Source organism: Heliconius melpomene, chromosome 7 (assembly GCF_056956725.1).
Source record: "Heliconius melpomene rosina isolate 202511_hmr_F chromosome 7, ASM5695672v1, whole genome shotgun sequence".
NCBI classification, from domain to species: domain Eukaryota; kingdom Metazoa; phylum Arthropoda; class Insecta; order Lepidoptera; family Nymphalidae; genus Heliconius; species Heliconius melpomene.
In genome coordinates, this window is record NC_140395.1 from 7782830 (window position 1) to 7800708 (window position 17879).

Sequence of the window (17879 nt, forward strand, 5' to 3'; positions counted from 1 at the left end):
ATCCACTAAGAAGGGATTTTGAAAAATTTTAACCCTAAAGGGGTGAAATAGGTTTGTATGGAAAAATCTTTAAATCGCTACCGATTTTTATAAAATTAGAAAATTAGACTCTTAAAAATATTTCTTTGAACATGTGTTTCATGGTTTTCTAGAATTCACCCCCTAAGGGCGAAAATAAGGGGTTGAAAGTTTTTATGGAAAAAATTTTAAATCGCCATCGATTTTTGTAAAATTAGAAATTTAGACTCTTAAAAATATTTCTTTGAACATGTGTTTCATGGTTTTCTAGAATTCACCCCCTAAGTGAGCTATAATATATATTTTTATTATAATAGATATTTTGTATATTGTATTGGAAGAGCGGCGTCCCCTGATACCAGAATTACTTGATTAAAAGGAGGTCTCTGTAACAATTATTTTTGTGTAAATCTGTATTATGACAACGGATCCCACATCCGTGGGATATATTAGACGTGCATATAGATATTATATTATGATTATGACGACCTACAAAAAATGGTGTCATATCTTCACGTTATAGGTACCCATTTTAAATATTGTTTCAAAAATGGCAAAACGCAGCTGCATTTTTAGAAAGAAAAAAGTTTTTATTTTATAAATACATATCTATTGCTTGATATTAGTTGATAGGCTATCTAGTACCTACGTTTAATCTGTGACATTGAGATTGATGATTGTTATAAAAATGTAGTAATATATATGAAATACCAATACCTTGTATTTTAAAACTTTATTTTGGCGGTAACGCTAGCAGACATATATTATTTATTTTTACTAGATGTTACTTAACTTTTTAAATAAATATGTAACAATTGTTCAATAAACTCATTGATTTCGCCTAATTTGTAATGAAACAGCAATCTCATTTGTCCAATATATACTAAAAATGACTATACAAAAACGCAAACATGACCTGTATCTTCAAAAGAAACGGAACAAGTATTTTGTTCGAAATACAAAATATGCATAAACATGTCTGCTATGAACATCAAAGACGTGGTTTATGCATTTATGCCGTGGACGGTCTCCAGCGACCCGAATAGCGATTCCTACATACGTTTATTGTGCTGTAAATCCCCATAGGTTAAACGTGTTGTTTACCCAACGCCATGAGCCCGACATATGTCTATTTATTTATTAAAACAGGTAACTAGGCTTGGTATAATTAGGCCAGGAACTGGAATAACGGTTAACGTGGAATATTATATTAGTAGCTGATTGGCTGTTCAATGTGGGTTACAGAGATAAGATATATGTTTTTTTTAGGAAATGAGCGGAAGTTACTTGCTATTTATGTTTCGATTATAGAGAGATTATTATTATAATTTGCTCTAATTATAAATAAACTTTTTTTAATTACCTAATAAAATTCAATATAGAAATAAATTTATTAAGCTATACCTTTTTTTCATCAATTTTTGTTTTATTTCGCGACAGACTGTTATATCATATGAGTTTCCTATGTTTAGTCTTATATTAAATTCAAACAATTTTCGCTTTCAGGAAACTGGTTGCACAATTCAGCCGCGAGGAAACCTCTTTGCTGGTACTCCGAGTGATGGTAGGCTTAATAATACTCTACGACTGGGTACACCCTTCTGGAGCTTTCTGTCGTTCTTCCTCAGTTGATGTCAAAGGATGTGTGAAATTCCTGCAGCAGCAGCCTCCGCAAAAAGCTGAGCCACTACTCAACGCTCTTAGATATACGACAAAGCATTTAAATAGTCAATCCACTCCGAAAAATATAAGGGCTTTGTTGGCCGCGTGAGGACACCACTCAAGCCTTGCATGTTGCTGTGGGGAATGATGTGACAATAAAAAATGGGGATTTCTCGTCGGCATTTACTTTGCTCTTTTCATTGTATGGTTGTAACTTGATTTTCGTATCGTAACCGCGTTTTATTTGTTTTTATCTTTTTAATAGATGAAAGTAAGTAAATAAGTGAGGCACGTATGAAATATATAATTTAAGTTTAAATCTTTAAAACTTGCACTTCTTCGCATGTTTAATATTTATATTCTTTTGTTTGTCCAATAGAAAAATGCTATATTTTAAATTGACTATGTTTATTGAAGAAAGAAAAATATGTGTTACCAATATTCTACTCCTTTTTTTTTCTTAATAACTTAATTTGACCAATACTAATCTTACATTGATTATTACGATTTTGCAATCAGATATCTTATTATTTAACATTATACAATGAAATAAACCTAGAATTGCACACTAAAATATTTTCTCATGATAATAATCATGTAAGCTATTTTTTTATTTATAAATCAAGTTACAACTGGCAGAAGTAGTTATTCTAGCTAGTTATTACATGTTATAGTTAATTAAGAAATATTTTATTCGAATCGTTTTAATATAACTTCCTTGAAAATATAAGGCCCAAAAATATATCAATGTGTGATGTACATAGATTACCTCAAAATGGTGGAAACGGTAAATAAATTTTCAGAAGTATTTAACTGTACTATAATATACTAATTAAAATCGATGCATATATTATTGTACGTATGTGGTAAATAGTTGCACTAATAGTTAAATCCTTTTAGATAATGCTTATAAAGCAAACTGCAAACCAATTATTTTTGAGAAATCGTTCCCTTACCCCCCCACACGACTGTAAGGTTCGTTTAGGTGTAGATGTATATGTATATGTCACAACTAATGTTGCCAGAGCAGAATTTGGGATTTTTTCTGTAAAATTCTTATTTTTGTTTCTTCATTTAACTTCTCCCATTTATGTGAGGAACATCTCACACTGGACCTGGCAACACTAGTCACAACAATCAACAGAATTTATTGAAGTCAGTTATAAGATAGATTTTAATCCTTATATAAGAAGCTGTAGAGTTTCAATAAACAAAGTATTACCTAAATATAATGAAAACTGCCTTGAAATTATAATAATAATTAATTGGTTACCACAACAAATTGTGCAATATTACGCCCAGTGAAATTTTTTACTAAAATTTTTGTAATTCCAAAATATATTAGGTAATAAGCCTCGGGAGTAATGTTTTTTAAATTTTAATTTGTCTTCACATTTACCTGGTTTAGTCTAAAAAAAATCATAAGTTGTGTAATTAACACAAAGACTGACATACAAAATTATACCAAACTGTTGACAGGCTACCCTTACCATATACTATTGATAAAAGAAAACAATAACGTAAGTTAATTAAGTTAACTATATTTGAGGCTAAAATAAGAAAAATATACACGTCGAACAGAGAAACTCCGGTTTTTTCGTCGGTTAAAAATATTACGTAATGATATTGTTCATAATTAAATAATGCAAGTACCATGTACCACTGCCTTGATGTTATGTATCAAACAATAAAAAGTTTTTATATATGTTTTATTATATTATGAATTGACAAAATAAGAATAACTTACATATATACTGTGGTTATTATATTGCACTTATATTGTTAAGAAAAATTGTAAACTGACATTTTTTTAGTTACAAACTATACTACTTACCAGTTATCTAAAAAATCTTAAAATAATAAGTTAATTATCCAGTTTAGAGAAATACATCTATCTACAAGAATATATACTATGTAAAATAAAAAAGTGTACTACTTATTTTTAAATTAATTGTAATATGTAAAATAAATTTATATTCAGCCAGTTAGTTCAAAGTCCATAACAGCTACATTTAAATCTGAAATTAATTTGACTATGTCTTCCTTTGCTCTATTCCTAATTTAAATTGCACAAATTACTATAATATATAATTAAATATTCAATAATATAAAACATATATTATTATTTGTGTTTCATAAAAGTTAGGTAAAAGCTTTAAAATGTAATTGAATTTGTGTGTAATGGCACAGTATAAATAAATAATACAGATCTACAATTAAAAAAATCTTTTTTGAATAATTTTATCTTGTTTTTCTGTAATTTCAATTTTTTATAAAGAAAAGAAAATGTATAGGATGTTGGAGTTTTTCATACAAAGTGAATTCAGATTTAGCTGATTTTCAGTATTATATGAAACGATTTCTTAGATAAATTCTTTAAATAAAGAAATAAAAACAAAGAAAATGTATTTAAAAAAAATTATTGCTTTTTCTATCATACATTCTCAATCAAATAAACTTACTATTACTTTTTTAAAAAACTGCCGTACTACTTTTAAAAGGATTTAATTTTTGATTTCACATCGCGTCGTTAACTATAGTATAGTACATTTTCTTTGTTTTTATTTCTAAAGCAGATAAAATTATCAAAACAGTTTTTGGAAAAGAAATTGTATGTTTGTATAATTATTTTTAGATACACAATAAACGATATAGTTGAATCATTAAGATATTATGATTTTTATGTAGTTTAATTGTATACATGTTTATCTAGTTAGCTATATACTAACTTAACAAACAGTATAATCTATCATTTAATAACTTAATCAATTTGAAGCTCAGCGGCACTGCGTCTGAATGTAAACGGGAAGGTTGTGGATTCTATTCCCACCCGGGAAAATGGGGTTATATTCCTTGATCTTATAACGAGTGGCGTGGAGTTCTGCCACCCAAAATGCAATATTTCAAAAATTGGGCGGTGCGTGGGGAATGGAGTGTCTTAATAATAGGTTCCCTTTGCCTAAACTGCTATGCAGGACAAAAAATGTCTAAACGTTCATAAAGTGATTAATTTCAATGTTTTTGTAATAACTTAATAAAAAGTTAACTGTTTATTAGGTTAGCATATAGTTTAGATAATCTGTATGCAGCATCAAGTGTGTGTAGTCTGCAATAAATTGTTTTTTAAAGTGAATTAAATTTAATTTACCATTTAAGATACAGCACAAATGTATGAGTAGAGTAGAAAATATTAAGTATTAAATATCTATATATTAGGTAAAAATTAGTTAACACTTATATTTCTTGCACAGTTAGCACAATATTGTTATTTACGTAGTTAGTATTGTTGAGATATATGTGTGGTTATTTAATTAATATTACTATTATATTTGTACCCACATTGCATTTATAAGGAATTGAACATCCATAAAGGTAAACTTGTACAACTCCAAAACTTTCATATTTTGTTCAATTACTATTTTATGTTTGAAATAACTTTTTAATATTGTAACACTTAAATTAAGTTACATATCAAATACGCATCTTATAGAATCCAATTTTAATAAGACAGTTTTGATATGTAATTTATAATAATTTTTATAATATTTTTTTTATTGTAATACAATTATCTACAATAATATAGATTAGATGTGAATGTAGTATTTAGTATGAGATTGTACTGAGGCACAGCATCTGACTGTAAACGTGAAGGTACATTCAATGTTGTGACATGTTGTAAAATTAGATGGTTTCTATTCTACATACAGTATGAAGCTAAGTAAAGAACTAGTCTTGGAAATAAAGATATTGGTAACAGTCTGCAAATGAATGTTATTCACAAATGAATTTTATACTTATCGAATGTAATTTATTCACATACTAAAAGTTCCTTATATCTGTGAATTTGCATCTATTTCGCATCTAATTCATATTTTGATGTTATACAATCTTTGTTAAATACATTTATTAAATAAATATCTTCTACTTCTAACTTACTATTTTCAATTAGTATACTTGCTTTATATTGTGATCTGTTAAAATTTGAATTCCTTTATTACAATTATCTTAGCGGAATATATTATAGATAAAGTATAGCATATTGTATTCTAACTGTTGTTTATTGGATGGTTTAAGTCAATTGTGTTTAACTAATAATTGTTTAAGATGTACGATAAACCTATTTTCTTAGTTGTCATTTATTTATTATATATAATATAAACACACCAAAGTTATAAATAATAAACAAATAGTCTCTCTTATATTCTTTTATTTATATCTTATAATGTGAACACAAAGGAAAAATCATACTTAATTAATATTTACAAATAATTCGATGACCCCTATGTAAAATCATCTTGTTTTAAAAAAAAATTATGAACATAAGTGCATATGCAATATATTTATAATTTTAGTTATTTTATTTTTATAAGAGTAAAATGATCCTTTATTCTGTTCTACCAAAAACATATTCTTTTGACATTTCTATTTATACATAGGGACTATTTGAATTATATCTATGTATTTGCTGGTCTTGGTTTTAAGATTAACTTCCCACTTTCATCGCAGGACATGTTGAAATCGTTGAGAACTGACCGAGTCCTTGCTGTTATTATACTCGGAGCTATTACTTTTCTATGTACTCCCATCATGAATAGTAATACTGAAAGTAAAAGAGAATAAAAAAATATTTTAAGAAAACAACTAAATTTGAATGACTCAAACCTGTGCCTGTTGGAAAATGTCCAACATTCTTATCCAATTCTAGATATGCCAAAAATTCCAATGTGTTTTAAAAATATGTTTCTATTGTCCTGTCGATAAAGAAGCAAGGACCATAGGGTTTGGCACTCGTTTTTTCTTTATGATTCTTTATGACAATATGACAAGCTAATAAAAAAAATGGTTCATGACCAATAATTAATGTATTTAAAAAACATAACAAAATATAAAAACACAGTATAATAAAATTTACCTAAGAAAGTTGAAGTAAAGGCAAAGAAGGGATGATTCCATAGTGATTGTGTTAAAGATACTACTGGTGTAAGTGGATCAGTAAGCCAATGCCACGCCGCCATTGCTGTGCACACAGATACAACTGCTAGCAGAACTGTAATAGTAAAAAATATAAATATTGTATAAGTACTACCTGCAAATACTAATAAAATGTATTATAAAAACTATTATACTATAGAGTATTCAAAATAACAAGTTTAAATTTCTCCACTAAGAATGTTTATATTCATTTAATTGTATTCATGTATTGGTCTGAATAGACAAAGCCAATAACTATAAAATATGTTTTGGATTTACACCCAAAATTGGGTGTAAATCCAAAACAGGTAGACAAAAGTAGTGAATAGTGTATTAAAAGTTGACTTTTTGTTTTCTTTACAAAGAAAAAAGAAAATGCCAACAATCATTGATAAGATACAAGATAAGTTTTGGTAGTTTAAATAGTTTGTTGTTCACTAAAAAAAACCTAAAGTATTTTATGTTGCTATTTAAAAACATAAAAGTTCAACAACTTCATTTTATATAAATACTAATAAAAGACCCAAGGTAGTGGGGCTCTTTTCAGTGTGGTTATGTTTAAAATTAACTTACTTCTCCATCTCATAGTAGCTGGTTGAAGGCATGCTATAACTTCTGTCAAACGCCTTTCAAAAGCTTTCAAGTCTGTAAGAACCGCTTGTAACATTAGAAATTAGATATTTTAGTATTTGTTAGAACTTCCATGGTAAAAATTAAAATAAGCTAATAATAAAAAAATACAATTTTCCTTGCTTAATAAAAGGTAAAATGAAATGAAGATCTAAATTGACTCTAATAGTCTCTAAATATAATGAGTATAAACCTAGTACAATTTACTAAGGTTTTTAAGTTAAGTTAAACACAAAGTAAAAATTAATAAACAAAGATTCCTTAATCTTTAATACTATTTAGTCCACTGATGATTAGCATTTCTTAATCTCTGATTATAAATCCTTTGAATATTCGTTAGCAACAAATATTGATCATTTGCGACTTACCATCACAAGCGGTTTGTTCCAAAGACATTTTATTATTCAATAACACTATTTTACATTATTAATGGCACAGGGCGCAATATTTTATTTGTTATTTATAATAAATATATTAAAAATATCGTTCCAATAATTCTACCGTAAACTTGACATTCGTAATAGTAATGTTTGACGTTTGACATTTCATATTTCAATTTGTAAGTACTCTGTCCCAATTCCTTATTTTATGGGTTTTAGGCGTGCCAGTAGAGCACAATTTACTTCGTCAATGTCACGTAAAATGAAAAATTAATTACACTTTAGAGAGTGGTCAGACGCTTCGTCTTCCTCTTTAGACGAATAAAATGTAAGACCGGTTCCGTCGCTGTGCGCGCTGTCGTACTGATTACGGAAAGCAATCGAATTAATCGAATAATCGAGAAACAGGTGCTTCTTTATATCCTTCATTTTTTATTAGCGGCCCGCCTGCCGCTTTGCCCGCTTGAACTACACAAATCGGCTTCACGCTGTATCCCGCACACAGTATAGTAGATAGAGAGAACCTAGCGTTAAGACACTCCGTACCCCACTTTCTGCCGAATTGATGGATTGCCGTGTTGAGTGGCACAATTTAACGCCGCGCTTTGCCTCGACACCAGAGCGAAGAAATGAAATGTAAAAGTTAATAAATATTTCACTTCCTCGAATGGGAATCGAACCCACAATCATCGCAATCCGCTGAGAGACAGACACATATGTAACTATAAAAACTCATACTTTGATTTTCGATCGCCTTGATCATGTAATTATACATTTTTTTAGCTCCAAGGGTAGTCAAAGAGAACTTAGAGTTAAGACACTCCGTTCCCCACTTTACCCCGAATTATCGTGACATTGCGTTAAGTGGCAAATCAACGATGCGCTTTGTCTTGTTAGAAGAGCGACTAATTAAAAATAATTCCTTACCCCGAGTCGAACTCACATCCGTCGAACGCTATGCGGCTGCGCCACAACGACCTCAACGGCTAATAATATAAAAATAAGGTATATTAATGTTAACTATAAATAATATTATTCTTGAGCCTTAGTAGTCATTAACATAAATGAAACTTACCACAATATTAAAATATTTTACAACTACCTTCCAATATTGTCAATAACATAAAATATTGCTTCATTTGTATATAATGGCTTTTTACATTGTCACATCAGTTAAATCGACCACAATATTAACGCCATACGTGCCTTCGTTTTTTTTGTATCAAGTACCTACTGAATATTTTTTTTCGTGTTAACAAACAACAGTGTTACATCAACAGGCCTCGGGTGAGTTCGCTTATTTTGTATTATAATAGAATATAGTCGTAATGTTTAGCTTTAATGACGTTTTAATTTACGAGAAATCAATAAAGGTAGTGATGTTATGCAGTGCTATTGTATAAAAAAACAAAAATAATACATTTTAAAAACTTATATAATAAAAGTTAATAAGAATATAAAGATAAGACTTTTAAATTAAATTATTGAGTAGGTAAGCTTAATTTCAACTAATAAAATTTCATAAAATATCGCCAATTATGGCATTTTTTATGAATGTTAATATTTATGTTCAATACAGATTTCAGGCAACATGTTTTTACGAAAAATAATAAGCAACGCGAAACGATTATACTGTAGGGCTATGTCTAGCAATCGTCCCTTGGTAGATTTAGCTGTTGGCAACGACGGGATAACTATTATGACGCTTCAAAGACCTCCTGTTAATAACCTTAATCTCGATTTGCTTCAAGACATGAACGAGGCTCTCGATGAAATTGAAAAAACTGAAAGTAAAGGTCTAATAATAACTTCAGTAAGTTCTTTATTATCGTTGTACTGTGTTTAATTAGGTCTTGAATAGATCCAAGACAATATATGTAAATTGTAAATATTTTAAATGTTTTCAAATTAAAATAGAAGAGTATAGAAGTAAATAGAAGCTAGCTTTCTGAGAATAATATCACTCAGAACTCAGTTACGAAAAATAAATGGATTGAGAATTGTAACAATAATCCTGCTGGGCTTAAAATGCTTAATAACAATAATATATTAAGTATATTTCTATTTTCAGTCTTCGCCAACAGTATTTTCGAGTGGTTTAGATATTAGGGAAATATATAAACCTGACATGAAAAGAGCAGAGACGTTTTGGCGAACATTACAAGAAGTGTATTTACGATTATTTACTTCTAATATTATTACTGCAACAGCTATTAACGTAAGTACCTACTAAATATAGATTAGAATTTCGATGTGTAATTAGTTGCTGTCTCACTTAGTAACATTCGGGAGTATGATTATACATATTCAAAGTGTTTTAAACTTAAACCACTCAATAAGCTATCCGGCGAAAAGCAGAGAACAGTGGGTCTCGATGCTAACTTTATGCAAAAAACGGGATGTTGCAAAAAACACATGTACCTAAAGTTAAACTTAATGCCTGTATAATAAATTAAATATTATATAAAATTATTACAATATAAATTAGCTCTCTTTAAATTAGGTAATTATTTCACCAGGGTCACGCGCCAGCCGGTGGTTGCCTCATTTCAATTTCAACAGAATACAGAGTGATGGTGAAAGGAGAGTCCAGAATTGGTTTTAATGAAACGGCGTTAGGTATCATAGCACCACGGTGGTTCATAGATGCACTGTGCCAAACCATGCCAGTACGACAAGTAGAATTAGCTCTTACAACTGGAAGGCTTTTCAAACCTGAGGAAGCTTTAAAGGTAAAAGTATTAACTATTATGTTTTTGACTTTGAAAATGACAAAAAGAAGTTCAACATTTCCGGAATAAGATGTGAATATACAAATACAAAGTCCAAATCATGAGACGATGACACTACTTCGGATTATTTTAAACAATGACTCGTAAATGTAAATTCACATAGTAGATTCCTATAACAATAATCTTTTATAATAAATGACTCTTGGAATTTATATTTTTTACTCCCGCAATAACAATAAAAATAACTAATTATATATAATAACAAAGTAATAATAACTACTTTATTATGCTATAATTATACTTTCTTAAATTTGATTTTTACATTACTTCACGTATCGGTCACTTTTTTACACAAGCTGAGGTTTTTTATGTATTTGTTGATTACAAATATCGTTATTCAGTCTCTATTTATATTTTACATTTATGCATACAGAAAACTCCTTTTCAAATGTCTTCTTATCTAACCCTAACTATATAAGTACTAATAATTATTCCAATGAATAATCGAACCGCTTCAAATGGTATCTAAACAAGAAACTATTGTATTTTTTAATTCAGATTTTAAACAGCCACATAACAAATTTGCCACGTTCAATAAAAAAGCTTTTTATTAATTTAGAAAACGTATAAAACTTTGAACGTAGTGGGATTTGAACCCGTGTCTCTTGGAAACCAAGCGCTCTGACTATCTATGATCTACTAAGCCATACTTTTTTTTTTACTTTTGCATATAAGATTTTTTTTTTCATTTCATACATCATATTGCAGAGCGCGGCGTTGAGTTGGAAAATGGGGAGCGGAGTGTCTTGACACTATGCCCCCTGCTATACATGATACAGCATGAAGCTAAAAAAGTACATAATATATCACACGATGAGCTTTGTCTAACAGAACCGGGGGAATTTATATTCAATATTTTTAAGACAAATCATATTGAATACGGAATAGGCCCTTAGTAATTGCACAACAAATGACAATAACCATTCTAACAATCGTTTTGTAATATAAAAGGTCAATCACTATCAATACCAATTAATTTACAGGTGGGTCTTATAGACGAACTTGCCATTGACAAAGATGACGCCATCGCTAAATGTAAAAGCTTCATACAAAAATTCGATGGTATTTCACCATTTTGTCGAACACTTAGTAAAGAGAGAATAAGAGAAGGAGTCGTAAAGAGATTTCAAGAGAGACGAGAATTAGATGTAGAAGAATTTTTGGCATTTGTCAGAGATCCTGATTTACAGAAAAATCTAGAAAAATACATTGAAATGTTAAAAAAGAAAAATATTATTAAGAACTGAATATTTTGCAAGTATACAAACAGTTTACTCACAGACAGGTAAATTAATTTAATATCAGATATAGTTATGTTGTTTAATTATATTACAATAACATTTGTATTGTTGTATCCACCCAAGTAAGTCTTTTTTAATAATAACAACTAACTTTAATAAATAATTTTTTAGTGGGTAAAAATATATAAGCCCAATAGTGGTAGTTTAAAATATATAAAGAAATTATTTTTCTCAAAGTAATATACCTAAGTGGCAAAAGTCACGTGATCTTTATTTTTTATGTGTTCTTGACGCTAAGTGGCCACTCCCCACGGCTCTGTATAACACCCGAGTAGCTAAGCTATAAGTGCGTTGCTGGCCTTTAAAGTGTAGATCGCTTTTCAAGGTATCTAAGAGGTATCGACCTGAAAACACTGTCGCATTTAGTTACATTTCATAGTGGCGTGGCGCGTGAAAAAATATAATTGGCTAAAATTGGCTTAAATAATATTTCTTAACGTTTATTACCTTTTTCGTTCTAACAACTAAAACAGAGATTTAGTTATTTTATGATTTTACAGATTACAGCCACCCCATGGATTATTTATGACAGCAAACTGCAGATTCGTATCGTCTATTTTCTTCTTAACATGTTCTTATTTTTATTAATATAATCATGATGTACCCTTCTTTAGACGGAGATGTTCAAATGTTTTAATTGTCTTTTTGATATGATTTATAAACATTTATTTTAAATTATATTTATCAATTAAGTTCACTTTCTTTCTAATATATAATAATAACGCAGCGTAAGCTTTTATGTCAAAAAAAAAGTTTAATTTACAAGTAATTTTTATAAACCACACTCAATTGTTATTAATGATTAAAGCTTAGAGCTTAAATTATACAAATGAAACTGCAAAATCCACTTTGGACACGTATATTTATCATATACTGCGAGTATAATGTCCTTATTGTATATATTTAACTTTTAATCTAACGAATAAGACTCAGTTAAAGCGACGTACTGCAGCGCACGTATCCTTGTAAGTAATAATTAAAATTTATTGTATATTTCATCCTGAGTATCGTATATTATGCTGTATGCTTTTAAATATTGTAAACATTGTTGTTAAAGTAAAGGTAAAGTATTTTACATTTTTGTGTATATAATATTAATATCTTTTGTGTCATATCTTCTTATTATCTTATAATATACTTAAAAGGTAATAACATAGAGCGAAGTTACATTACATTATATATATATTAATAAATTTTTAACAAAGCCATATTTATTACGGTATCATCTGTAATATATGACTGTATACTCTACTTTTATTTTTGACAACTGACATTTAAGTGGTATTGAAAACTCATATAGGTAAATTAAAAAGTTGTTATACCAACTTTAAGGAGTTTTAGTGTCAAAATACAAAGTCCAAGAGCTATTTCCACGGTCGGATCGGCAACAGGTATTACAGTGTTTTTGTTATTAATATTAATAAAATAAGTGAGAAGTTTTCTTATAATAATTATATTTTATTTACAATAATTTGTAAAACTAGTTTGTAAATTTGTAAATTTAGTACAATAATTATTAATAAGTGCAATAAGTAAATATGCTTATAAATAAATATTAATTAGGCTTTAATCTATTTAAAAACAAGCGAAGCATATACTATGATATTGAGGTCGTCGTGGAGCAGGGGCACAAACCTGTGACTGTATCGCGACGTTTGTGGGTTCGATGCCCACTCGGGGGAATGTACTATTATTTATTAATATTTTTATTTCTTCGCTCTGGTCCCAAGAGAGCGGCGCGGCGTTGAGTTGCAATGCCACTCAATACAAAATTCCACGTAAATTCGGCGGAAAGTGGGGAACAAAATGTTTTAACACTAAGTACCCTCTACCTATCCAGCTATAAGCGGTATACAGCATAAAGCTGAAAAAAAACTAAAAAGCTAAGTTTATATTATTTGTACTGTACTTAATATTGAAAGAAGAATTTTAAATCATTGGGTTTTGTGTGTAAAATATCTTGCAATGTTAATCTATTGTATTACAATATTTCAGAAATATCAATCAAGATGCTTTTACGTCAACTGATACATAAAACTAAACATCTGGCTCCAAACTTGAGAGCCATGTCTAGTCAAGGCCCCTTGGTTGACTTATCAATTGATAATGATGGAGTATCTATAATGACATTGCAAAGACCACCAGTAAATAGCTTAAATCTTGAATTATTAAGGGAAATGAGTGTAAAATTAGATGAAGTTGCAAAAAACAAGAGTAAAGGATTAGTGATTACTTCGGTATGTATTAAAATTTGCACCACTCATAAATCAGAATAGGCCCAAAAAACCTAGTGTAAGGACTCTCTGTTTTCCACTTACTGAGGCATATTGTGTTAAATTGTATGAATCAATGCAGCACTGCATTAAGTTAATGTGTTTACAATTATTTAAAACACTTTTTAAGTATTCATTATATAATTTAATGTTTCTGTTCTTTCAATTTATTACTATTATTATTTTTATAATTTCAGTCGTCCCCTACAGTATTTTCAGCAGGTCTTGACATTATGGAAATGTACAAGCCTGACTTCAAAAGAGCTGAAGAATTTTGGAAAACCCTTCAAGACATGTATCTTAAATTGTTTGGATCAAGTTTTATAACTGCAGCAGCTATAAATGTAAGATTAAAATATTTATTTAAAAAACAACTTCATGCTGAATCTCTCACATAGCAATGTTTTAACACTAGATCCCTAGTCTCTACCATGAGACAAAAGGGACCTAGTGTTAAAACACTTCTTTCTCTAAATTTGAGTTGTAGTATGCATTATCTACCAGATTGGATTTTTTATTTCTTTTACTGCACCTCTGCAGTCTCTATAGATGACAGTCATGAGAAGTCATTGTTGTGTTGATACATTTACATCCACAGGTACTAAACAGAGCAGGAAAATGAAAATAATGTATGTATAATTATTCCCCTGAATGTGAATCAAACCCACAACCATTGTATTTACAGACTGACTATGTCCTATTGTGCCACAATAGCCTCTTATATTTCATATATACATATTATGTGTACATAACATTATGACTAACTTATTTTTACAATTAAATTAATTTATTTAATACTTTTTTTTAAAAAACTTAATATTAAATTTACATCTATCTTAATATTACAGATAATATTTTAATTTAAAATATGTTTTATTCATTACATTTTTATATAGTTTTTGCTATCTCTTATATATTCTATTATTTAAGTTGATAATTGACGCACAATGGGCAGACTGTTTATACAAAAGTTGTGAGTTCAATTCTTACTTGAAGAAGTAAATTCTTCTAACTAAAACTCTGGTAAAAATACAAAGCATTGCATTGGGTACTGCCTCTAAACACGCAATGTTTTAACACTAGGTTACCTTTGTCTACAATACTCTATGGCTTAGTGATGTTACATTACCAATTTTCGTTCATTTCCTTTTTTTACTGTCTTCTCATACATTTAAACTTTTAACAAAATTTCGAAATACTTAAGAAAAATAACATTAAATTAGTGATGAACAAAAACATTACATAAAATTTACCTACAACTGCTAGGTAATAATTAGTGGAATGGCTTAAGAACAGTAAATAAAATGACCAGTTGGGACAGAATTTTATTAAACTGGAATGATTAAAGCTGACAAAAAATATTATTATTAGTTATTGTTATATGATTAAATAACATTATTATTTATTTTAGGGCCATGCTCCTGCTGGAGGTTGTCTTATAAGTATATCAACAGAGTACAGAGTTATGGTGGGTGGTAAATTTTCAATTGGTCTCAATGAAACTGCTTTAGGTATTGTAGCACCCAATTGGTTTATGGACACTTATAGCCATACTATACCTGTAAGACAAGCGGAACTTGCTCTTACTTCAGCTAGAATGTTCTCAGTAGATGAAGCATTAAAGGTAAAAAATTCTATATTTTATATACATTTTTTTAAGCCACATAATTTATCTTACATATAGCAGAGCAAGCAGAGAGAACTACTTCCTAAATTGCATACAGACATACAGAAACAAAAAATAATTCACAAAAAACAAACTCAGAAAAATATACAATTTAACAACAGTAAAATATTTGAATATTAATTTCCTTAATTTATATTTTTGTAATTTAATTATCACATTTGAATAAAATTTGCATATCCAATGTTAAATGGAAAATGTTATTTTTTGTCATATCTTTTTAATTATTTATCATTTATTTTTGTATAGGCACTAAATAGCGAATGTTTCTGATAATATAATAATCGGGAACTACTTTATTTACATTTTATGTAGAATTTCTGAAAAAATAACTCTTGTTATATTTTAATATTTTCTTAGCTTCACATTGTATCTTGCATATGGCAGTAGGCAGAGGAAGAATGAAGTGAAAAGAGACACTCAGCATATGGCTCCTATGTTGAGTGTCTTTTTACTCCATTCTTTTTGCCTATATGCAGAGTGTAAAGTAAAAAAAAAAAAACAAATGTAAGTTTTAAGCATTCTGCTCACCACTAAGCTTGTTTCGTTATTTTACCTTTAGCTAAAGAAAATATGAATCTATAATGATTTTTATATTTTTGCAATCACGTAGCTAGAGCAAGGCAAGGATAAATAAGTATAAAAACTTTTTGTTTAAGGTGGGTCTTATTGACGAAGTAGCATCTGACAAAGCTGATGCCATTGCCAAATGCAAAGCTTTTATAGGAAAATTCAATAGAATATCTCCAGTAGCCCGCGCGATTACAAAACAGAAAATGCGAGAAACTGTTTTGAAAAATTTTAATGACAGAAGAGAAAAGGACTTACAAGAGTTTTTGGGTTTCATCAAAAACCCTCAAGTACAGCAAAGTCTTGAAATATACATTCAATCGTTGAAAAAGAAAGCTGCAAATTAGAATGGATTTGACTTTGTGTTCCATTTGCAAGTGTTCATATTTTAGTAATGATTGTCCTTTTTAATAACATTTTTAGCAATAGGTACAATGCTATGAGTATGTTTGACATAAGAATAGATATTTTTGAAAAGATATTATATTAAACAGTGATTATTACCAAATATGTATAAACTATAGATCTTAATATTAAAGTGTGAGATGAAATTTTAATATTTTATAAATAGTACTAGCGGACCCGGACGCGGCTACGCCTGCTTCAACTATAAGAATATTTATTAAATATATTCATTAAATTATTTTCAATTTTCAATAGAATTAGCAACAAAATATAAACTTAAATAATCAAAAGAATAATAAGTAGAGACATATTATTAGAAAAAAATATCTTAGTTATTGTAATGAACCAACAAAAGGAGTAAAAGTAACTAAAGGATAGGTATTCTTAATATTAGAAAAAGTACCTAAAGTTTTCGTGCGTGCGTACCTAGATATCGACTCTATGAAATAACTAAACATTTCTCTACATTAAATAGGATAATTTTTGCGAGCAATATCAAATAAAATAAGAAGAGAACCAAAGTGTACTTTAAATTAATTATAAACAACAAATAATTACATACAAATTAACAATAGTTCGAAAATGTGTGAAAATTTATAAATCCGTCAATGTCATCTGCCCGTTCGCGTCGGTCATACTATGCCGCCCGTAGGCTAGGTCATTTGGAATCAGTGACATCTCCTTAATTATTTATTAGAATGTTATACAGTAAACTATAATTTCAATCTAGATAACATGCTAAAAGTGACTCTTATATTTATTTTCATAAGGATGAATATCAAAATGTCGCGGTAACCGTTGCGTAGCGACGCGACGGTTATTATTAACATGGCAGAATAAATTGCATGTCAAATTAGAAAGTACTTTAAAATATATTAATTTATATGTATAATGTAATTTTATATAGCCTATAGCACTTCTGAAGAATGCAGCTTTCATACAAAACAAAAACAATGAAAATCGGACCAGTATATCCAGAGATCTTAGCGTTCAAACAAACAAACAAACAAACAAACAAACAAACTCTTCCGCTTTATTATATTAGTATAGATTTTAACCTCACATTTACAAAAAATATACACTGTATACGATTTTATATTCTTATACAATTTAAATGAAACAATTATAATCAAGAATTGTTTTTTTTTTATATTAACCCTAGAAACTATCCTACGACTATCTCGACTATCCTA

The 17879-nt window shown here is 28.9% G+C and overlaps 4 protein-coding genes across 6 annotated transcripts in view; 3 read left to right on the top strand and 1 right to left on the bottom strand.

The window, feature by feature from the left end:
• Positions 1 to 5877, top strand: part of LOC146537571 (CYFIP-related Rac1 interactor A) — a 28344-nt gene extending 22467 nt beyond the window's left edge. The window contains exon 4 of the mRNA XM_085188658.1: positions 1525 to 5877. Within this exon, the coding sequence (XP_085044784.1) occupies positions 1525 to 1789 (265 nt within the window). The 3' untranslated portion in view covers positions 1790 to 5877. The remainder of the gene's footprint in view (positions 1 to 1524) is intronic.
• Cnep1r2 (CTD nuclear envelope phosphatase 1 regulatory subunit 2) lies at positions 5871 to 7827 on the bottom strand. 2 transcript variants are annotated; one of them, XM_085188668.1, is made up of 4 exons: positions 7650 to 7827; positions 7225 to 7308; positions 6593 to 6727; positions 5871 to 6280 (listed from the first exon to the last, which is right to left on the bottom strand). In XM_085188668.1, exons 1-4 carry the CDS (start codon positions 7675 to 7677, stop codon positions 6135 to 6137), a joined length of 393 nt encoding a protein of 130 aa, XP_085044794.1. In that variant the 5' UTR covers positions 7678 to 7827; the 3' UTR covers positions 5871 to 6134. The 2 variants fall into 2 exon arrangements, with proteins under 2 accessions (XP_085044794.1, XP_085044795.1); XM_085188669.1 differs by having other exon boundaries at positions 7225 to 7296; positions 7650 to 7824.
• Positions 7828 to 8788: 961 nt separating this feature from the next.
• Positions 8789 to 12447, top strand: LOC146537573 (enoyl-CoA delta isomerase 1, mitochondrial-like). 2 transcript variants are annotated; one of them, XM_085188665.1, is made up of 6 exons: positions 8789 to 8948; positions 9241 to 9474; positions 9733 to 9879; positions 10181 to 10393; positions 11437 to 11738; positions 12255 to 12447. In XM_085188665.1, the coding sequence occupies exons 2-5, from the start codon at positions 9253 to 9255 to the stop codon at positions 11698 to 11700; spliced, it is 846 nt and encodes a 281-aa protein (XP_085044791.1). In that variant the 5' UTR covers positions 8789 to 8948; positions 9241 to 9252; the 3' UTR covers positions 11701 to 11738; positions 12255 to 12447. The 2 variants fall into 2 exon arrangements, with proteins under 2 accessions (XP_085044791.1, XP_085044792.1); XM_085188666.1 differs by lacking the exon at positions 8789 to 8948 and adding an exon at positions 9043 to 9153.
• A 137-nt stretch (positions 12448 to 12584) lies between these two features.
• LOC146537574 (enoyl-CoA delta isomerase 1, mitochondrial-like) lies at positions 12585 to 17819 on the top strand. Its single transcript, XM_085188664.1, has 6 exons — positions 12585 to 12719; positions 13055 to 13145; positions 13750 to 13991; positions 14225 to 14371; positions 15439 to 15651; positions 16371 to 17819. Exons 3-6 carry the CDS (start codon positions 13764 to 13766, stop codon positions 16626 to 16628), a joined length of 846 nt encoding a protein of 281 aa, XP_085044790.1. The 5' UTR covers positions 12585 to 12719; positions 13055 to 13145; positions 13750 to 13763; the 3' UTR covers positions 16629 to 17819.
• The last annotated feature ends 60 nt before the right edge of the window (positions 17820 to 17879 follow it).